The following is a 23644-nucleotide window of genomic DNA, read 5'->3' on the forward strand; positions in this document are numbered from 1 at the left end:
CACATCATTTTTTTTTATTTGTGTTTTTTTACTTTGCTACTGTAATTTATAGAGCCGAGTGCTATTAGTCTAGCTGTGGGGGACTGGTGTGCTGCTCCTAGTAGTTCACCCCCAGCACCAACCAGAGATCACTTTTTTTTATTATTAATTTTTTTTTTTATTTAACTTACTGTTCTTTAACATGTCCACTGCTGTTTGCTGTTATTCATAGTAGTGCACCAAACATGTTACACATAGTAGTGACATTGCATTGCAATAAAATCACCTGAGCGATGTTTTTCCACCAGCAATAATATATTCCGTATCCACTACTGCGGCGTTTTGTCTTTGTGTGTGAACCGCCTGTAACCGTTACACAACTTGATTGGCATGTAGACGCTGGACGTTTTAAAGCAGTTTATTACACAAGTTTAGAAATGTAGTGTGATTTCTGCCCTTTACAGCACGAAACGCAACGCTGTGTCAACAACCTATTTTTCAGAGAAATTTTTGCCCTTGATCCCCCTCCTGCATGTCACTGTCCAGGTCGTGGCACCCTTTAAACAACTTTAAAATCAGTTTTCTGGCCAGAAATGGCTTTTCTAGGTTTTAAAGTTCGCCTTCCCATTGAAGTCTATGGGGTTCGCAAAGTTCGCAAAAGTTCGCACTTTTTGGCGGTAGTTCGCGAACGGGTTCGCAAACTTTTTTTGTGAGGTTCGCTACATCTCTAGTTGGGGGATCTTAATACCACTGGCTCCTGAAGGGGCGATGACTGCCCACTAATTATCCTGTCTTCCACTCCTAGAGTGGTCTACCACTTCCCAGATCTACTATCTATCACAGGCCCGTTATAAGCCTCTGTCCAGAGGGAGGTCCCGGACTGGAAAACCTAACAGCACATGGCTGCATCCCTTTTTATAGTCTACTGCACCACCAGTGGCTGCTAACTGAAACTGCAGGGAAACTCCCTGTTAACTAATTACCTCCCAAACCACCCTTGGGAGCCTGTGCTAGGGGAACTATCCTAGGGAGCCCAATTTTGGAGATCCCTACACTGAAAATAAACCAGTTCATGTTCAAGCTATAAACCCCTTCCACCCTGGCATGCTCTTCTGCCTCCTCTGTCTGCTTGGCTAACAATTTGAAATTTGTTAAATCGTTAGCCACTTAGCATTTTAGTGTATAGTGGGATTTGGGTTCTTCTTATTTGGCTCCTGAGGAAGTGTGACGGCAATCATGCGAAACGCGTTGAGCTCCATAAGTGTGTTTTATTCCACAATCTTGTAAGTAGCCTGTATTGCGCAGGGTTTAATCCTAATAAACATTATTACGCTATTTTTCCTTTCTCTTGTTTACAACTCGCCCATTACTTCTATCAATATTTATCTTCACTTTGGCGTGCTGAAATTTAGGTCTGGTGAGTGTTCACCTACCAAACTGAGCTGGAGGAGGACACTTGCTACATTGTACACTTTGGGGCCCATTTATCAAAGTACGATCTTCTATACTTTCGAACTGTGCATATTTTTTGTGTCTTTTTCGTTAATTTGTGCAACTTTTTCATACATAAAGCACGACAATTTGTGCAACAAAATCATATTTGTCATATGGGAGACTTTCCTTGGGCCGGGTTGGAGCTGCAGAGTGCCATTGAGCCCTATGGGAGACTTTCCTTGGGCCAGGTTGGAGCTGCAGAGTGCCATTGAGCCCTATGGGAGACTTTCCTTGGGCCGGGTTGGAGCTGCAGAGTGCCATTGAGCCCTATGGGAGGCTTTCCTTGGGCCGGGTTGGAGCTGCAGAGTGCCATTGAGCCCTATGGGAGGCTTTCCTTGGGCCGGGTTGGAGCTGCAGAGTGCCATTGAGCCCTATGGGAGACTTTCCTTGGGCCGGGTTGGAGCTGCAGAGTGCCATTGAGCCCTATGGGAGACTTTCCTTGGGCCGGGTTGGAGCTGCAGAGTGCCATTGAGCCCTATGGGAGACTTTCCTTGGGACAGGTTGGAGCTGCAGAGTGCCATTGAGCCCTACGGGAGGCTTTCCTTGGGCCGGGTTGGAGCTGCAGAGTGCCATTGAGCCCTACGGGAGGCTTTCCTTGGGCCGGGTTGGAGCTGCAGAGTGCCATTGAGCCCTATGGGAGACTTTCCTTGGGCCGGGTTGGAGCTGCAGAGTGCCATTGAGCCCTACGGGAGACTTTCCTTGGGCCGGGTTGGAGCTGCAGAGTGCCATTGAGCCCTACGGGAGACTTTCCTTGGGCCGGGTTGGAGCTGCAGAGTGCCATTGAGCCCTATGGGAGACTTTCCTTGGGCCAGGTTGGAGCTGCAGAGTGCCATTGAGCCCTATGGGAGACTTTCCTTGGGCCAGGTTGGAGCTGCAGAGTGCCATTGAGCCCTATGGGAGACTTTCCTTGGGCCGGGTTGGAGCTGCAGAGTGCCATTGAGCCCTACGGGAGACTTTCCTTGGGCCGGGTTGGAGCTGCAGAGTGCCATTGAGCCCTATGGGAGACTTTCCTTGGGCCGGGTTGGAGCTGCAGAGTGCCATTGAGCCCTACGGGAGACTTTCCTTGGGCCGGGTTGGAGCTGCAGAGTGCCATTGAGCCCTACGGGAGACTTTCCTTGGGCCGGGTTGGAGCTGCAGAGTGCCATTGAGCCCTACGGGAGGCTTTCCTTGGGCCGGGTTGGAGCTGCAGAGTGCCATTGAGCCCTATGGGAGGCTTTCCTTGGGCCGGGTTGGAGCTGCAGAGTGCCATTGAGCCCTATGGGAGACTTTCCTTGGGCCAGGTTGGAGCTGCAGAGTGCCATTGAACCCTATGGGAGACTTTCCTTGGGACAGGTTGGAGCTGCAGAGTGCCATTGAGCCCTATGGGAGACTTTCCTTGGGCCGGGTTGGAGCTGCAGAGTGCCATTGAACCCTATGGGAGACTTTCCTTGGGACAGGTTGGAGCTGCAGAGTGCCATTGAGCCCTATGGGAGACTTTCCTTGGGCCGGGTTGGAGCTGCAGAGTGCCATTGAGCCCTATGGGAGACTTTCCTTGGGCCGGGTTGGAGCTGCAGAGTGCCATTGAGCCCTATGGGAGACTTTCCTTGGGCCGGGTTGGAGCTGCAGGGTGCCATTGAGCCCTATGGGAGACTTTCCTTGGGCCGGGTTGGAGCTGCAGAGTGCCATTGAGCCCTATGACAGACTTTCCTTGGGCCGGGTTGGGGCTGCAGAGTGCCATTGAGCCCTATGGGAGACTTTCCTTGGGCCAGGTTGGAGCTGCAGAGTGCCATTGAGCCCTATGGGAGACTTTCCTTGGGCCGGGTTGGAGCTGCAGAGTGCCATTGAGCCCTATGGGAGACTTTCCTTGGGCCGGGTTGGAGCTGCAGAGTGCCATTGAGCCCTATGGGAGGCTTTCCTTGGGCCGGGTTGGAGCTGCAGAGTGCCATTGAGCCCTATGGGAGACTTTCCTTGGGCCGGGTTGGAGCTGCAGAGTGCCATTGAGCCCTATGGGAGGCTTTCCTTGGGCTGGGTTGGAGCTGCAGAGTGCCATTGAGCCCTATGGGAGACTTTCCTTGGGCCGGGTTGGAGCTGCAGAGTGCCATTGAGCCCTATGGGAGACTTTCCTTGGGCCGGGTTGGAGCTGCAGAGTGCCATTGAGCCCTATGGGAGACTTTCCTCGGGCCGGGTTGGAGCTGCAGAGTGCCATTGAGCCCTATGGGAGGCTTTCCTTGGGCCGGGTTGGAGCTGCAGAGTGCCATTGAGCCCTATGGGAGACTTTCCTTGGGCCGGGTTGGAGCTGCAGAGTGCCATTGAGCCCTATGGGAGACTTTCCTTGTGCCAGGTTGGAGCTGCAGAGTGCCATTGAGCCCTATGGGAGACTTTCCTTGGGCCGGGTTGGAGCTGCAGAGTGCCATTGAGCCCTATGGGAGACTTCCTAAATCATGCACTGAAGGTTCAAAGCCAGAAAGGTTTTCCCGCCGATTACGATCGTTCGGGAAAAAAATTTGAATTATTTGCTTTTAAAGGAGTCTATAGGAGATGGCCTTTCCGTAATTCGGAACTTTCTGGATAATGGGTTTCTAGATAAGGGGTCCGATACCTGTACTACAGACCATTAGTTTTGGGCAGACTTTGCTTTGGTGTAAGTGCATTTTGCTTCCATGCTACAAATAGACGTAACAGAGAGGAATAACATTGTTATATATTTAGTAGAAAGTAGCACCTACCTGTTTCCAACTATACAGTAATAATAGGGAGAGCAGGGGGGATATAAAGAGGCACACAGGGTGACACATACAGTACCCACAGCGGTGCAGCTGCAAACCTATTGCCCTCTCGTGCCACCCTGCTCATTATAGTGACAGTCGGCAAGGGGATCCATCCATTATATCATTTATTTCTATTTAACTGAGGGTTTGCTAATCCGTATCCCCCTGCATCTCACAGCTAACCTGATTTTTAGTTTTTTACACAAACCTAAAAAGTGCAGTAAAGTTCTCTGTTTTTACCCCACTCGCTATAATGCTTAGGCTGGGGGCGCACAGGGGGTTGGCAATACTATATTTCCACAAGTAGAGCAATGCACAAAGGCCGTACCATTCAGTTGGATGGGGAACACCCTAGAGCACCGCTATTGGGGTATTTCCCATTCACGTGAAAGGGATTAGTCCTTCTATGTTTAGTGGCTTCAGCAGCAATATCCACTGTATTTCTACACACCCGCTGCCTGACCCATGAGTGCAGGATCCCAGGGTCCTACCGGTGGGGTTATTAAATGCACAGGGGCAAAATAATTTGCTTATTTTTATCTGTGTTCCTTAGAAAAGGCACAAAATGATGAAACATCCCTTCCTTTCCCTGCACTTCTGCCTGCTTGGTGTAAGTGTTTTTTTAAGAGCAACATAGGGTATATAAATATCCCTGAAACACAGGAAGTCAGGGTCACTTCATTTTCATAATAATGTTTAGTAAAACTTATTGACATTGGTTATTAATACACATCATGTGTGGCTGAGTGGGAGCTGCCATGTTGCTGCCCCCTTGTGGTCCAGTCTTTAAAGGGGCTGAATTTTAACTTTTGCAAAGGTGCCCAGTGTGCTTGGGGATACATTTTATTTCTAAATTACACTGTTTACATAGCAAATAATTCCCTCTGCCATTAAAAATGTTATCCTTGAACCAACAAATGTATTTGTAGCTGTAATATTGGTGTGTAGGCGCCATCTCAGTGCCTTGTGCCTGAGTCTGAGCTTTCAGCCAGCGCTACACATTAGAACTGCTTTCAGCTAACCTATTGTTTCTCCTACTCCCATGTAACTGGAAGAGTCCCAAGCCGGACTTGGATTTCTTACTATTGAGTGCTATTCTGATACCTACTGGGAGCTGCTATCTTGCTCCCTTCCCATTGTTCTGCTGATCGGCTGCTGGGGGGGGGGGATATCACTCCAACTTGCAGCGCAGCAGTAAAGTGTGACTGAAGTTTATCAGAGCACAGGTCACATGGCTGTGGCACCCTGGGAAATGTAGGCACTAAGGCAAAGGTAACTCTACTGTCCAAGACTGCCATAGCATAGCTTCTAAAAGCTTTTTTTTTTTTAGTGCTGAGAAAGTAGCCTTTTAGGGGGCACGGGGAGATGTAATGTTAGGCAAGATTTTGTGTTATTTAACTTTACTTCCCCTTAAATACAAAATTAGTTATACAGAGAGAAAGAAAAGTAAAAAGTTAAATGGCAGTGTAGAAGCCACAACACTCACAGGACAGCAGTGTTGGCCCTTAGTTGTGCAGACGAGGGAGGGATATTCAGAGAAATCTCTCTAGGGGACATTTGGCAACTCTGTGCAGGGAAAGTGGGAGAAACTGTCACAGTAATACAAATGGGACAGGCCAAGTAGCTACGGGTTCCCATTGGAACTGGGATTCACAGAATGAGCCCCACAAATCTGTTTGTACCCATTGCTTACATGGCAGAGGTGACTTTCTCTGCCCAGTGCCACACTGACACCTAGTGGCTGTAGCATAACAGCGCTGGGGTTACTGTAGTGGCTTCTGAGCCAGGGTACTTCTAACTCATTCATAATCAGGGCTGTATTTATTAGAAAATAAACCCAGGGCAAAACAGACTTTAGGGGTGCACCGTAATTTACAAAGGCCCATCCAGTCAACAGTCCCTCAGCTGTTTTTCAACTACACCCATTCAACTGGTACGGGCACAACATATTCTACAGTATAGAGTCTCCCCCCCTGGATTATATGATCACTAATAATACAGAGTTTATACCCAGGAAGCCTCTTGAGTGAGGGAGGCATCAGTACCAAGAGAAAGCAAGAGGGATGGGACCTAGGTGCCAGCTAGAGTTTGGAGGAATTGGACGTAGGTGGCAGCTAGAGGTTGGAGGAATGGGACCTAGATGGCAACTGAAGGTTGAAGCAATGGGACGTGGGTGGCAGCTGGAGGTTGGAAGAATGGAATGTAGGTGGTAGCTGGAGGTTGGAGGAATGGGATGTAGTTGGCAGCTGGAGGTTGGAGGAATGGGATGTAGTTGGCAGCTGGTATAGAGCAGCACTGGGCAGCATTTCTGGGTATGGCCCTAGCTGCTAGTGCAGCCAACTGGGGTCACATTGCTCCTCATTGTAGATGGAACAGTCACAAGAAGAGCTCCAGTATTTTCTGTTTTTTTCATTTTCAGGTTTTCTCTTTTGTCTTATTCTCCCTCAGAAGAGACCTATAAGGAAAACACATTATGAGAGGTTACAGTGTAGATTTGCACTTATACTGGGATTGATGCCTTCCCCCCTAACCCAGCATGGCGACCCATGGCTCCCAATCTCATTGCTGTACTTAAGATGGCCATACACTGGTAGATTTAAGATGCTGAATTGCCCCTTTAGAGCTCCTGTATGGCCCCTCCCTGACTGCACTTCCTTCTGTCTGGCCGTCAGACCCCCAGGGCAGAGAAAGAGCCATATACAGAGGGCCATTGCTTTGGAAACAATTCCTGTATGTTGAGTTCACTCATTAGGCCAATGAGCCTAACGCCCCATTTAGCCGCTACTTTAATATAAATGACTAAAAAATAGGACATTCATTTGAATTCTGAAAGAGCTCACTGTATATATTTTATTTCTTTTCTGACTTTATCACAGATCATGCAGCAGTTTGGCACACAACTACAAAATGTAGCCCGAGGGGGCTGCACTGATTGCATTTAATATCATAGCAGTCACTTAGCAATCAGTACAGCCCATTAAATTGCATTTAGTTATTAGTTGTATCCCCTTAAACCACTCAGCTCCTCAGGGACCAACCATAAATTGTAAGCTCTGGGGTTCTATCTCCCTATATGTGAAAAAAGTTACGTAGTGAATTGCTTAGTATAAGACCCCCACCCCCCCACAGAGCTGGCTGCTAACCCTGAGCTTTGGTACAAATAGGGCGCTAAATATATTGCCTATAGTTGTACTTGCTAGGAGGCCTCTCTGCTGGGCATTTCTGTATGCGGTGGGCAGTAAGACACAAGGCATGGATGCCAGTCTCATTGAGAGGAGTGTCAGCCTGTTTGGTTTGTATGGGTCTGTGCAGGGAGTTATAATGTCCCCAGTTCTACTGTACTGACTGCTGTCTGAATTGCTACGTAATGATCCATACGGGGTCAATGCCAAAGCTGTATCAGCTTGAGATTTTATCCTTCAAAGTATGGCAGAGTCTTTTATAGCTTCCAAATCAGACAGACCCTGCCTAATATAGAAAGGTTTTCATTCATTCAGGTCATAGTATACTAAATATATTCTCACAATCTTAGTAGAAAATGATGCCAGTTAATGTTTACAGCGCAGTATTTCTTCCTATAGATCTTCTCTCTGCTGAAGTGTAGGGATTCCTACTACAGGCTCTGGGGGCCTTAAACTTAAACTTAAAGTGCACAAGGTTGTATTTAGTGTTGGTATAGCCCCACCAACTTGCCAATCCTTTGAATCTACAGTATATCATAAAAGCTCTTAACTATAGATATTATATCATACTGAAAAGCAACCACAAGATGGCAGCAGAGACACTGTTATGTGTTTTCCCATTCATTTTCCATACACAGTATGTAAGTTCAGGTATCTCATGAAACAGATTAAGTCGTCCTTCCCATAAAACCAAATTGTCATCCACATATCCAAAGTACCTTGTCAAATACTTCCTTTATGGACTATCCAAGAAGAACTTCTTCTCCAGTACATTTAGAAAATGATTTGCAAAACATGGGCAACGGCCGCGTCCATCGACGTACCTTGGCGTTGCCAATAAAACTGTCCCAAGAAACGGAATTAATTTTTATGGAGTAGGGAGGCAATCAACCTAAAACTAAACAAGTTGGTGCGGTATATCCATATCCAGCAAAGCCTCTTCCACATATTAAATACCTTCATCTTGTGCAATTGAAGTATAGAGGCTCTGGCTGTGGACACACAAGTTGGTAAAGGTTTCCATTCTACATTATAGATCTGATGTGTCTTTAAGGAATGTGTTGATCTTAAGGACCAAAGGTTGCAAAAAAGCCATCAACAAATTTATATAGGGGTTCCAAAACTGACCCTATACCTGAGACTCTCAATCTCCTGTGTGGGATCTGCTGAGATTAATTCATAGTGACCAGGTGTATTTAATTGCCTGGGTGCTTCCCTCGGATACACAGACCTACCCATGAAACTTCAACTTAAGAACTTTCTGAAACGAGATTTCCAGGGATACAAAATCAGCATTATGGGATAGAACCAAGACCCTTATTTAACAATGACAGCTCTTTATGTGTTAATTCATAGGAGGAAAGGTTCACTACAAGGTTATTTACTGTTTGTGAGTGTCCATGTTGGTTATTGGTCCCTTGGAGTGGGGGTTCCATCTTGTGTTTCCCCTCCTTGCAGTCCTGTCTAAAAATGTCAATGTGGAGGAAGTTTGGGTAGAGGAACTGTCTCATCGCTGCTGGAAAATGCCGGTAGCTTTTTGCCCGGTTGATGTAGATGGTGATCTCCTCAAGGTGCTGTCTTGTGTCAGGCGTCTAACTTGAGAACTGCTCTGTGGTTGAACTTCAAACAAATTGACGCATGGCGAATTTTATTGTCACATGGCAACATTTTTTTGCCGGGGAATTTATTGCCCATCCCTATCAACAAGAGATTCTTTTTGTTTTAACATATTCACCAAGAGTGCTAATATATCAACTAATATGATCTTCTTTCCTCTGTAAAAGAGACAGTTTTCTCACCTTATCGTCCGTTGTAGAAGATTCCATTCTTCTAATGTAGCTTGTAGGATTCTATCGATGGTATCGGTCAGATGCACCTGTATCAATCTTAGGTAGGGAAAGCTCCTCCATCATGTTAGGCTAATGCCAGATGAGGCGTAGGGCAGATATTTTCGGCAAGCTTGCTGAAAATTCCACCCTACGCCTCCTACATGTGCCTGCACCCGAATGAATGGAATACGCTCGGGTGCAGGCACATGTAGCCGATATATGCATAAAAATGCAAGACTTTACTTTTATGCATATTTCGGCTACATATGCCTGCACCCGAGCGTATTCCATTCATTCGGGTGCAGGCACAAGTAGGAGGCGTAGGGTGGAATTTTCGGCGTTTTTCTGCTTGCCGAAAATATCCGCCCCTAGGCACTCCCATATGGTGCAAAGGAGAAAAAATGACAACAATAATAGGATTATGATTGCTCATACGAGGCACAATGTAATGCCTAACACCCAACACCACCGCCACAGGTGTAAAGCAAATACCAAAAAAATAGGACGGGCAGCTATTTGGTGTGCCTTGGAACTCTGGATCCTCTATTGTATACACAGAAGAAAAGAATATAAATATTTTCCGTCTCTCTTCATTATTCTGAATCCCAGTGCCAGGGCCGCCATTGGGGGGGGGGGTACAATTGTGCCGGGACCCATGAAAGGGGGCCGGTTGCGTCACGCAAAAACTTACTTAACCTTACCAAAAATATCAAAGAATAATGCTTATAAGCGAATACCACACTGGCAATGCCCTAGAGTTAGACAACACTGGTCCTTAGTTTTACGACATGATGTACTCAATCACAGGCCTTAATATCCGTAGCAAGCAGTGTTGGGACTCCCAATCTCGAACATAAATAAATATATTTAATCTCTTATTGCCCACGTTATACTAGCAGCCAAACTTACTATAGCAAAATCCTGGAAGTCCCCAATTCTATCAATCCACAACTCAAGAATAAAAAAGAACTGGATTGTAATAAATTAAAAGCTTATTAGTATATTGACCGACAGATAAAAACAGTTCCAAACAATATGGGCTCCCTTGGCCCAGTACATTGCCCCGCTAGGAATGGGCCAAACCCTCCGCTCCACCGAAAACACTAAATTGACTAATTAATAAAAAGCAAAAGCTTGATTACTCTAAAGATGGAAATAAATGAGGTCTGCGGGGACATTCGAAGGCCAAGTTGACTCTTCAAAAAAGGAGGCACCTTATTAGACACCTAGGACAATCCTATAATATCATATAACCAGACCGGAACTTATTATATTTATACATGGGAAGAGCGGATTGGGTGGCACCTAGGGGGGCACCATTAGTTGAATGATGTTTCTCTTAAATACTTCTTTTACTTTGTTATTATAACTAAGCTAATAATTACCTGCACTATATAATCACAGTACGTTATACAATAAAGTCTGAGTTCGTTAACACGTTTGATCCCAGACTTCGTAGTCTATAGTTGCACATTTATTAGGAGTAAATCTATAATATTAAACATACTTTTATTGCTCCGTGTACTGACGATAGTATTCATGTTAAAGCTAATACCACACTCTAGAGCCAATAGCTAATAGCAAAGTTGCGCAGGTGCTGCTGTGCCTTTATCTGCTACTCTACAATCTCTACTTGCTGCTCCATTTTTAAAAAAAACCAAGCTTGGTGAGTCCCTGACTGCAACAAGAGTGTTTATTAATAATAATAATAATAATAATAATCAATCTTTTTACAGTCAAGGAATCACCAAGCTTGTTTTTTTTTAAAAAATGTAGCAGTAAGTAGAGCTTGTAGAGTAGCAGATAAAGGCACAGCAGCACCAGCGCAACTTTTGTGACCCACAACCTGAGCAGAACCAGCACTCACGACAAAAACCCCCCCCAAAAAACTAAGATGACCCGAAGCGCCTAAAGGTGTTGGAAAGAGCTGAATACACACATGCAGGAAGAAGCCAGGAAGATCCATGAGAAGACATGGGAAAACCTAAAGGAAGCTGAGAAGATCCAAAGATGAGCGGTACAATTAAAGGCACAGCAGGACATTTGAGTAAGTATCTGGGACAGCGGGACATCTGGGGGTGTGGGCACAAAAAATTTCACTGTGCTGCGTGCACCAAAGTATTTTGTCCTGCTTTCTCATTTTCAAATGTTGGGAGGTATGTGATTATAAAGTGCCTACATATTCCATTGCCCTGTGCAATTATTGAGTGTATACACTGAACACACAGACTGCACACATAATCATTCAGAACATTTCAGCAATTGATCTGGAAATGATGTGTTGCAGGTATGGCATTAATTACGCCAAGGCCTTATAACGGCTTTATAATTATAAACATAGAGCTGCCACTGTGTGTGTGAGCCCAGCTGGGGTATGAGCTCAGCCTGATGATTCACTGGGGTCTCGCTATGATAAATGAGCAATTAAAATGGATGTGACGGCAATATCACAGCATGTCGCCCCCCTTCTACTGACACACACGGGTCATACCCTACAGGGGATCGATAGTCTTCAATCAGGCACCTACCTGCTTTCGGCCAGTGATATCACGCTCATCAGCTGTACTAATACCCATCTGAGCACTATTAGTTAGGTTATTGCATTTACAAAGATAAAGTGCTATGCACATAGGGACTGTTTAGACGGACCTGCCTGGCAGGACACAGAGAAATTCTCTGGTGGATCCAGGTTGAAGTGGATGATATTTTTCAGGTTCTGGAAGAAGAAAACCACACAAGAAAGAGGAAAGAGTTCATTAATGATGGGGTCAGGCATAGACAGATGCCAAATTTATCACCACAGATAAGCAGAAGGATCTGGGCTGGCTAGATTTTGTAGAAGAATCTGCATGGTGTAAATTGGGGAGCAAGGACTCACTAGTGGTTGGTGGGTCCTAGGGTGAGTTTGCCCTCAAAGCATTAGGTCGAAGACACACGGAGCTACTTGTTACAGCTCTTAGGGCTCTGGCACATGGGGGAGATTAGTCGCCCGCGATAAAACTCCCTGTTCGCGGGCGACTAATCTCCCCCGTGTGCCAGAGCCCTTAAATGCCAGAAAATCCCCTGCCATAGATAATATTGACAATTGCCTCTGCTATAACACATGTAGAAACAGTTATCAGTAAATGATCAGCATTGTCTATATTTGTAGCTGCTACTAGTAGCTCCGTGTGTCTTCGCCCTTAGGTGTGCTGACAAGGTGGATCAAATGGGTCTGTTTTTGCATCAGCTCCATTAGGAGTATTATGTTGTGTCTGACTCGTTGTACAGGAATTCCTGTATGTATATCTGATATTGTGCTTCTAGAATGTTCCTCTCCTCACTGAACTGACACAGCAGCAATTACCAACACCTACTTACTGATAACAGTTAATTATTAACAAAGTGCAAAATAAATGGTAGTATTGCCGGTCTGATAAAGCTGTTTATTCAGCTGCAAGAGGCAGCGCAGGGCAAGGCCAGGAATTCCACGCAGCCAAATACTTCTTTAGAAAAACAGATTTGACAGATTTAGTAGCATTCTGTGCAGGGATGGTGGGCACTGTCGTACTGTACATTGCCTACAGACAGTAACACTGACTGCCAGCTTGGTCACTCCTGCTTGAATCAGCCATATGGAGCCAAAATGATAACCTGCCTAACAGATACAAGGCCACGAGTCAGCTACCTGGCAAACACTATGCCATACTATGGCCAACACATTCCTCCATACAGGTTGCCTATATGCTTTGAAGAAACTATGGACTGTGTCCAACTTGTGCATTTATTATAGAGAGAAGCTGCAAGTCCGAGTCCCACAGGGGGGGGGGGTTCCCTGACGGCAGTGGATGAATCACATCTTTATGAGACACTGAATGCTTCCTGCTGCTGCCATTGATAGAAGAGATCAATAATGTTAATAAAATTAAAATATTTTCAGAGAAATCACAGCTTTTTTTCATTTGGGGCCTATAAAGCATTCAATTTGGAAAAAATGGCTGTCAGTGCTCCCAACCAGTATATATGTACTTTGAATAATGGTTAGTTTATCAGTCAGGTAGGTGTGCATGGTGCATCTAGGGTTACCAACCGGCCAGTACTTATTTACTTGCAATGTAGTAATTTTTAATACCCTATGAATCTCTCCCCTCCCTGACCCTCTCCGCTGATGGATTACTCCTTTTAAAGGAGAAGGAAAAGCATTTGGGCATTTTATTGCCAATAGATTAGCCACAATAGTGCAAGTTACAGTGGCCATACACAGGCCGATTGTAGCTGCCGATATCGGTCCCTTAGACAGATTCGGCAGTTTATCGGCCCATGTAAGGGAACAAACGACTGGCCTGCCCGACTGATATCTGGACTGAAATTGGCCAGATATCGATCGGGCAGGTTAAAAAATTCAGTCAGATCGGGGACCGCATCGGCTCGTTGATGCAGTCCCCAAACTGACTGCGTCCACTGCACTCGTTATAATTTGATCTTTTGGCCCCAGGGTCAAACAACCGAATTAGACTAAATTCCCCCGATATCGCCCACCCGTGGGTGGGGATATCGGGAGAAGATCCACTCGCTTGGCGACCTCACCAGGCTTGCGGATCTTTACGTGTATGGGCACCATTAGAACACTATAATTATTCTGCAGAAAGCTTTACGATACTCTGTTTGTTTAAGATAGCAGCTGCCATTTTAGCTTGGTCTGACTTCACTTCCCTGCCTGCACACGGCTCCTGGAACAGCTCTAAGTTCAGATTACACAGCAAAGAGGGGAGAGGGAGAGAGGTGAGTTGGGAGGGGGAGGAGGAGATGGGAGGGGGAGTTAGGAGCAAACTGAGCAGGCTTATGCCATGCCCTGAGGGATTTTTCTGAGAGTAGGAATTGTGACACAGAAGATCATGTATACAGAATAGAAGGAGTTTATTTTCACTGAGCAGTTCTGTGAGTGCTTATGGCTGTATTTACATAGACCTTTCTGATAAAGCTTACTTAGTTTTTACGATTCCTTCCCTTTAAAGGACAATGAAAGGTTAATATAAATTAAAAGTAAGTCTAAAGGCATTCTTTTTAAGTACTTACTGCATATCTAAATTCCCAGATCCCTGCTTGCTTCTCTGAGATATGGTGCTGGCAGCCTACAGCAGTGTGAAGCCTACAGTGACATCACTGAAATCTCTCTCCCCTTCCTGTAGGTGCCAGCGGCAGCCTTCCTATTCTCTGAGCATGTGTGTAACTTGATCCTGTCTGCTGTTCTGAGCTACACATGCCCACCAGCCAATCAGAAGCAGATCTGGCAGAGGGGAGGGGGGGGAGGGAATGAAACACATGTGCAGTATGAAGCAAGGAGGGAAAGGAAGAGAGAATACCTTTTTAGAGATGGCTGCCTGTTCTAGAAAATGTGCAGTAAGTGTGAGTGAGTAAATATATGATTAGGTGAGCCAAAAGTGTGGCATTTTTACTAAACAATAGGAGGACTATTGGGCAGTATGCTTTTTACATTTTGACTTGCATTCTCCTTTAAGGCCAGGCCCGCCTATACTCCACCCATTTTCCCACCCTCTGCAATGCCCCCACCTGCTTCCTTGACCCAAAGGCTGGTATAACAGTGACAAAAAAGGTGGCAACCCTAGGTGCATCAAAGGTTTGTATAGAGCACAGGTCAAACTCTCAGATAACATACTATTTAAAGGAGATTTCTAGTCAAAAACTGCCCTCCAATTAACATATTCAACTTCCAAAGAGAATTAAATTTCCTGTAAGAAACTGACACAACCTGGACAAATCCTTTGCTCCACGGCATATCGTCATTTCAAATGTTTGTATTTTTATTTCTCTGTTTGAAAATAAATATAGTTTGATTAAAAAAATACATTTCCCGAGCTAAATTCCACAGTGAAGGTGTTCTTGGCAAATAAAATGCTTTTAGAAGTCAGGAGTAGGGCTGGGCGAAATTTATTTTTTTTTCATTCCTTTGATGAGTGCATAAGAAAAACAGCGAGCATGTAAAACTTGTGTGTCAGAGAAAGCAACGTGTGTGTCACAACCACACACACAACCACACACCCAAGTTTATTGTCGCGCTGTGAATTTTTTCGGCCATCCCTAGTCAAGAGTTCCCGTCAGTGTCCAGGCTGAAAGGAGCAAAGTGCATGTTTTAGCATTACTTTGAAATCTCCTTGGGGGACACAGAAACTCTGGGTATACCTTACTTCCAGGGCTATAAGCTACCTTTTGGCATGGACCTATCATTGCTTGCTCCCCCCTATGGGAACAGAAGGCTAACTGGAAATTTCAGTGGGTTGTTTAGAGTACCTGCCTCCATCTGGGTAGTGATTTTATTCTATAGCTGCCTTCCCAGTACATCGAGTACCAGCTCATTGGTCCGGTTGGCCACCTGCTCTGCCCCATGTTCCTGTCTGCCCCTGGTTCTTCTGATTTTCCGATGCCCGCAGTGTTAGAGTCTTCATGCTGCTGCTCTAGCCCCCTGAAGCTCCGCGACTCCACTTCTGGTTTTGAGTGAAGATGAAGCAGAATGTTCCTAGTGTGGTTCATTACCTCGGCTCTATCTGCTTTTCTAAACTAAAGTAGAACAGAAAGATCCAACTAGATTTTCTAATCTGCCCCATCGAGATCTGGCCGATTTCAGGTCAGATATCGGTTGGCCAGGCCCGTCGGTAGTGCCCATACACGGTAGTGCCGAATCAGTACAAGGGACCGATATCGGCAGCTACTATCGGGCCGGGTATGGGGACCTTTAGCGATGGGCAAAATTATACGGCAGGCATGGATTCACTGAAAACTTCCGTGTTTCGGCATTGGCAGATTGTTTAAAAAATCAGGCGTCAAAATTTGCAGTGAAAAAATTCGCTGCACGACGAAAAATTGTTGCCCATTTAAAAAAAAAAAAAAATGATGTGTGGTAAAAGAAATTGTTGTGCGTGGAATTGTTTTGCCGTGCATCATTTTCGTTGTTTCGCAAGATTTTTTGCTATTTTGCAGATCTTTGGAAAGATTCACAAATTTTTTTGCAAAGTGAAATGGGACAGATTCACTATATACTATCAATAGTACCAATGTATCAAATGAAGGTATATGTCCTCTTAAAACAGGAACTTACAAGGAGTACAATCTGGTTAGCATCAGGTTACTCCTCAGCCAGCAGCGCACAGTGTTTAACAGCTGAGGACGCTTCCCCGGCACAAACCTCAGCAATATCTCAGCAAAGCCACCGATCGAACAGCAGGAAGCCAGCGGCAGAGGATCATTGGCTCGTAGGCGCCAATCATTATTGCCTCCAGGCATTTCTTGAATGAAGATCCTCTGCTGAAATTACATCATTGATAAGCGAAGGCCATAAAGATGCTTCAGTATAAATCATCCCCAGAGATGGTGTGGAATGAGATAATAGGAAATGCCGGCACGTGACCGGATGGTTTCAATACATTTTATACAAAGGAATCGAGACACCGCAGAGACATGAGAACCCGTCTCTCTCTTCAGTTTCATTCAGTTAAGGAATGACATCACCCCCAGCCATTCAGCCTCTTTGCCCCCTCGGGAGGATCAAAGCAATCCTTACTATGCACATATCATTGCCCAGTTCACTACACACACACAAGAGGGAAGCATACATTGGTGGTCTCTCTGTAGGGTAACCATTTGCATGGCAAGGTCCCCCCTGATGTTATAAGACTACAATTCCCAGCAACCCCCCAACAGCTGAAGGTACCTGAAAGGACACAGTTTGGACATCTCTGCAGCTGTTTTGAGATGCCTGAAGCTGGGGCTCTCACTGCTGGACATTTGTGTTTGTTTTGCTTCTGATTTTCCCCTTCACTTGTTCTTTTACCTTTTTTCCCTTGAGTCTCCAGTCTGGAACTTAAACTGCTGTCTTGTTGCTAGGAACACGGACCATGCCTACCAGGCATGTCTTTGAATGGGAATGTTCTGCACAGAAGTAAAAGCAACGAAACTGATCAGTAATAATACCCAATGCAAATTACAACTGGTCAATGCAATTACTGCTTTAGAAGACAAAAACAAATAATTACAAAAAGCATAGTAAATTAAAAAAAGAAGATTTGGAACCTTTCTTAAATAACTTCAATCTTCAACACTTTATTTTTAGGTGAACTGAATGAAACTCTCAATAGAAATTTCACCTAAGGAACTCTTCAAAATTTACCTGCACTCCTACCCGAGTCTTCACTGGCCACCCTAAGGCTCAGTTACCCCCCAATTTAGACTGTAGGTTATAGGGAGCATATAATATGTGCCAGTTTCTGTGTTTAAAAAAATTCCACCAAGTTCAACCTTTTGCCCAAGTAATTCCCATCCCAATTCTAGCTGATTTCCAGTTTCCCACAGAAGAATAAAAACACCCCACAACTGAATTTGAACCAATAAAAACATTCTATTAAGAGTATTCATATGAATAACCTTGTATTTCCTCACTTACCAAATATGCATCCAAATCCTTCTTGAACTAATCTATCTGTGACCACTAAACTAAACAAAGACAAAGATCCTCTGCGCTAATTCATATCAATATGTTAAACACTAGACTCCCTAATAAATCAATAAAAGTGAGTGTGGGAACTGTCCAGACTGGGGATGACTTTAATGCAGTTGGTCAGCTTGAATATATTGCAATTTAAGGACAGACAATGCCTGTACTACACTCTGTTTCGGAGCACAGAAACCTGTAGCCGCCCCTATGTATACAGAGCATAAATAGATGTGCTGCCTTCAGTTGTTTTTTAGTGGCAACTCCCAGCATCCCTAGCATTATTAGCTTGGTAGGGGATGTGGGATGTTTTAGTACCACAACTTTTGCTTAACCAGTGATGCAGTTCTGGCAAAGGTTTCCATACTGTGCGGTTAGCACAAAAAAAGTTAGATGAACACAGGAGCACTTACCGCCATAGACCCACGTGTGCTACTCGCAGACCAACTACCAAGGGTCCCAAAAGGCAGAAAAGTCCAGAAAAAGCGGAGCACCACGGGGTAAAAAATAAAATCAGTCTTTATTTGGTCACATTAAAACGGCACGTATACATCAAATGGACTTACGCTTAACGCGTTTCGTGACATCACGTCACATGCTTCTGATGAAGTGACGTGATGTCACGAAACGCGTTAAGCGTAAGTCCATTTGATGTATACGTGCCATTTTAATGTGACCAAATAAAGACTGATTTTATTTTATACTGTGCGGTTAGAACAGCTTAGCTCATATCTTTGTTAGAAATGGAAAAGCCTAAAGATCAATTAGGATGAGTGTTTATTTGTGCCCTGGGTACCCCTGGAACTATAGCAGGGTGACTGTTACCCCAATGTTTCTATATATCTGTAACCTTGTTATGGGCTAAGGGGGCCCAGCCTGAAGGCCAGTTAGGGGGGGATTTGGGGTGAGTGCTTATTTGTGCCCTGGGTACCCCTGGAACTATAGCAGGGTGACTGTTACCCCAATGTTTCTATATATCTGTAACCTTGTTATGGGCTAAAGGGGCCCAGCCTGAAGGCCAGTTAGGGGGGGATTTGGGGTGAGTGCTTATTTGTGCCCTGGGTACCCCTGGAACTATAGCAGGGTGACTGTTACCCCAATGTTTCTATATATCTGTAACCTTGTTATGGGCTAAGGGGGCCCAGCCTGAAGGCCAGTTAGGGGGATTTGGGGTGAGTGCTTATTTGTGCCCTGGGTACCCAGGAACTATAGCAGGGTGACTGTTACCCCAATGTTTCTATATATCTGTAACCTTGTTATGGGCTAAGGGGGCCCAGCCTGAAGGCCAGTTAGGGGGAGATTTGGGGTGAGTGCTTATTTGTGCCCTGGGTACCCCTGGAACTATAGCAGGGTGACTGTTACCCCAATGTTTCTATATAGCTGTAACCTTGTTATGGGCTACGGGGGCCCAGCCTGAAGGCCAGTTAGGGGGAGATTTGGGGTGAGTGCTTATTTGTGCCCTGGGTACCCCTGGAACTATAGCAGGGTGACTGTTACCCCAATGTTTCTATATATCTGTAACCTTGTTATGGCTAAGGGGGCCCAGCCTGAAGGCCAGTTAGGGGGATTTGGGGTGAGTGCTTATTTGTGCCCTGGGTACCCCAGGAACTATAGCAGGGTGACTGTTACCCCCAATGTTTCTATATATCTGTAACCTTGTTATGGGCTAAGGGGGCCCAGCCTGAAGGCCAGTTAGGGGGAGATTTGGGGTGAGTGCTTATTTGTGCCCTGGGTACCCCTGGAACTATAGCAGGGTGACTGTTACCCCAATGTTTCTATATAGTTGTAACCTTGTTATGGGCTACGGGGGCCCAGCCTGAAGGCCAGTTAGGGGGAGATTTGGGGTGAGTGCTTATTTGTGCCCTGGGTACCCCTGGAACTATAGCAGGGTGACTGTTACCCCAATGTTTCTATATATCTGTAACCTTGTTATGGGCTAAGGGGGCCCAGCCTGAAGGCCAGTTAGGGGGAGATTTGGGGTGAGTGCTTATTTGTGCCCTGGGTACCCCTGGAACTATAGCAGGGTGACTGTTACCCCAATGTTTCTATATATCTGTAACCTTGTTATGGGCTAAGGGGGCCCAGCCTGAAGGCCAGTTAGGGGGGGATTTGGGGTGAGTGCTTATTTGTGCCCTGGGTACCCCTGGAACTATAGCAGGGTGACTGTTACCCCAATGTTTCTATATATCTGTAACCTTGTTATGGGCTAAGGGGGCCCAGCCTGAAGGCCAGTTAGGGGGGGATTTGGGGTGAGTGCTTATTTGTGCCCTGGGTACCCCTGGAACTATAGCAGGGTGACTGTTACCCCAATGTTTCTATATAGCTGTAACCTTGTTATGGGCTACGGGGGCCCAGCCTGAAGGCCAGTTAGGGGGAGATTTGGGGTGAGTGCTTATTTGTGCCCTGGGTACCCCTGGAACTATAGCAGGGTGACTGTTACCCCAATGTTTCTATATATCTGTAACCTTGTTATGGGCTAAGGGGGCCCAGCCTGAAGGCCAGTTAGGGGGATTTGGGGTGAGTGCTTATTTGTGCCCTGGGTACCCCAGGAACTATAGCAGGGTGACTGTTACCCCAATGTTTCTATATATCTGTAACCTTGTTATGGGCTAAGGGGGCCCAGCCTGAAGGCCAGTTAGGGGGAGATTTGGGGTGAGTGCTTATTTGTGCCCTGGGTACCCCTGGAACTATAGCAGGGTGACTGTTACCCCAATGTTTCTATATAGCTGTAACCTTGTTATGGGCTACGGGGGCCCAGCCTGAAGGCCAGTTAGGGGGAGATTTGGGGTGAGTGCTTATTTGTGCCCTGGGTACCCCTGGAACTATAGCAGGGTGACTGTTACCCCAATGTTTCTATATATCTGTAACCTTGTTATGGGCTAAGGGGGCCCAGCCTGAAGGCCAGTTAGGGGGAGATTTGGGGTGAGTGCTTATTTGTGCCCTGGGTACCCCTGGAACTATAGCAGGGTGACTGTTACCCCAATGTTTCTATATATCTGTAACCTTGTTATGGGCTAAGGGGGCCCAGCCTGAAGGCCAGTTAGGGGGGGATTTGGGGTGAGTGCTTATTTGTGCCCTGGGTACCCCTGGAACTATAGCAGGGGGACTGTTACCCCAATGTTTCTATATATCTGTAACCTTGTTATGGGCTAAGGGGGCCCAGCCTGAAGGCCAGTTAGGGGGAGATTTGGGGTGAGTGCTTATTTGTGCCCTGGGTACCCCTGGAACTATAGCGGGGTGACTGTTACCCCAATGTTTCTATATATCTGTAACCTTGTTATGGGCTAAGGGGGCCCAGCCTGAAGGCCAGTTAGGGGGGGATTTGGGGTGAGTGCTTATTTGTGCCCTGGGTAACCCTGGAACTATAGCGGGGTGACTGTTACCCCAATGTTTCTATATATCTGTAACCTTGTTATGGGCTAAGGGGGCCCAGCCTGAAGGCCAGTTAGGGGGGGATTTGGGGTGAGTGCTTATTTGTGCCCTGGGTACCCCTGGAACTATAGCGGGGTGACTGTTACCCCAATGTTTCTATATATCTGTAACCTTGTTATGGGCTAAGGGGGCCCAGCCTGAAGGCCAGTTAGGGGGGGATTTGGGGTGAGTGCTTATTTGTGCCCTGGGTACCCCTGGAACTATAGCGGGGTGACTGTTACCCCAATGTTTCTATATATCTGTAACCTTGTTATGGGCTAAGGGGGCCCAGCCTGAAGGCCAGTTAGGGGGGATTTGGGGTGAGTGCTTATTTGTGCCCTGGGTACCCCTGGAACTATAGCGGGGTGACTGTTACCCCAATGTTTCTATATATCTGTAACCTTGTTATGGGCTAAGGGGGCCCAGCCTGAAGGCCAGTTAGGGGGGGATTTGGGGTGAGTGCTTATTTGTGCCCTGGGTACCCCTGGAACTATAGCAGGGTGACTGTTACCCCAATGTTTCTATATATCTGAGTGCACAGTCACTATTTACTGGGCTGGGGGCTGTTTGGATCTCTGTAGTTGAAATGCCAGGGCTTAGCTTGAACACCATTCTGAGCCCGGGCAGAGCCGCTGCAGAGATGGAATGCATACTTATTTTATATACTTATACAAACACAGCACCGCCCATAACCTTTTTGCTAAACCTATTCAAGGCTGTGCATTTAATAACTTCATGAGGTCACATATTTCAGTTCTGTGGGAATTTTCCCCTCCTGACACAGGCCAACGCACCAACCCACAGCCCGCCCCTTCTCTGTCACTCAATGGCGGCAGATTGAACACTCAAAACCGGCCACGTACCCACTGCCACACTACCGCCAATCATTTCAGGGACTGTAGCTCCGCCCACACTACTGCCAATCATTTCTGGGACTGTAGCGCCGCCCACACTGCCGCCAATCATTTCAGGGACTGTAGCGCCGCCCACACTGCCGCCAATCATTTCAGGGACTGTAGCGCCGCCCTTCCCTCGGGCTGACGTTATCGCCATCCAATACAAAACGTGTTCCGAGCTGGATAATCAACCAATCAGCAATCCCAGCGCCGGGCCTATTAGGTCTCTTACATCAGATGTAAACAGGAACCACGAAGGTCAGAATCCAATTGGTGAATGAAAACACGAATGGCACGATGTGATTGGCGGAGAGCCGCCACACAGCTGTCTTCCCACCTACACACACGTGGTGTCCCATGGGGCCGAGCGCTACATTCTGATGTACCCGGTCCGTTATCTGCCTAAGAAAACTAAAACTCCTTATTGCTAAGAATTTCTTATTGCACCTCCCTGCTTGCCGTTCCAGTCATGTGATCTATTAAATTTTCCTTACAGGTCCCTGCTTCCCATTCATCCTCCTCACTCATCCCTGCGATAGTATCCCTGGGTCTTCCCCTATGCCACGTCATGCCTTTCCTTAATCCTGTCTGAGGGCTGCAGAATCTTTTATCCTGCATCCGCCTTGCTTTCCTCCCTGTTGAGAAGTCACCCATTAGGGCCTTCAGGTTTTAAACGCACACTCTTGTTAATAAGACGTTCTTTTCTGTAGCCCACAATAATGATGGAGAACAGGGCAGGGAATGACGTCACTCGGAGGCGGAGCAAGGCATGACGTCGCTGGGAAGGGGACGAATAGGGAAGCTGGGACCTGTCAGGGAAAAATACGTGGGGATAGCACAACTCAAACCGGAGGGAGGAGGATGAATGGGCAGGTGGGACCTGCCAGCACAAAGTAAGGGCAGCTCGCACTGTAACCTGCACTGGGGAAGGTACGATAAGGATTTCACAGCAATAGGGAGACAGCAGGACGCGCTTTATATTTTAAACATATGTCCTACATTGGACACCGTAATAATAAAGTTTCTACCTTGCTTATGATTGGGTAAGTATTACTGAGGAGGCGGAGAATAGTCATGAGACGGAGGGGGAGTAACCTGGCTGTATAAAGGTGTCATGGCAGCGCGGAGGGGGAAAGTGTTATGAGGTGAAGGTGTTGCCTGGCGCTACGCGGGTTGAAGAGCCCATGGAGGGCAGGAGCGGATGGATATGGCGATTAGGGCTGTCTGTGCTGACGCTGCTGCTAGTGAAAGCGGCCTCGGCCGGGCTGCTGGAGCAGGAGGCTCCCGGGAGTGATGCGGCTGGGTACCCCTGGGAGGAACGGGACGAGCAGAGCGCTGCGGGGAGCAGTCTGAGCTCTTTATCCCCCGCTGCCGCGGCTTTCCCTGCCGGGGAGGTGACTGTGGAGGATGTGGAGTCCGGTACCGAGCAGGATTACCCGGAAGGAGGGAAGGACGAGCTGAGACCCAGGTGAGGAGGATTCTGTATAGTGCTAGCCATCGGGAGTGCAAGGGTTAACCGCTACTGGGGGGCTACTGTTTCCCTGGGAGCCCTCTGATCCTCACCCATTCTTCTCCCATATGTCCCAGGGGATAGTATGGTGTGGGCACTCCCATGCCCCTGTGT

At 46.6% G+C, this 23644-nt stretch overlaps 1 protein-coding gene and 1 long non-coding RNA gene across 4 annotated transcripts in view; one reads left to right on the top strand and one right to left on the bottom strand.

The window, feature by feature from the left end:
- Window positions 1-5603: 5603 nt before the first annotated feature.
- Window positions 5604-22800, bottom strand: LOC116408431. Its single transcript, XR_004220921.1, has 3 exons — window positions 21988-22800; window positions 17057-17154; window positions 5604-6675 (listed from the first exon to the last, which is right to left on the bottom strand). It is a non-coding gene; the product is annotated as an uncharacterized LOC116408431 (long non-coding RNA).
- A 48-nt stretch (window positions 22801-22848) lies between these two features.
- Window positions 22849-23644, top strand: part of eif2ak3 (eukaryotic translation initiation factor 2 alpha kinase 3) — a 32701-nt gene continuing 31905 nt past the window's right edge. For 2 of the 3 annotated variants that reach the window (XM_031895291.1, XM_031895292.1), the window contains exon 1: window positions 22850-23488. In XM_031895291.1, coding sequence (XP_031751151.1) covers window positions 23205-23488 — 284 coding nt within the window. In that variant the 5' untranslated portion in view covers window positions 22850-23204. Of the gene's footprint in view, window positions 23489-23644 lie in introns of all 3 variants that reach the window. The other variant, XM_031895293.1, reaches the window with a different exon arrangement.

Source organism: Xenopus tropicalis, chromosome 1, assembly GCF_000004195.4.
Source record: "Xenopus tropicalis strain Nigerian chromosome 1, UCB_Xtro_10.0, whole genome shotgun sequence".
Taxonomy (NCBI): domain Eukaryota; kingdom Metazoa; phylum Chordata; class Amphibia; order Anura; family Pipidae; genus Xenopus; species Xenopus tropicalis.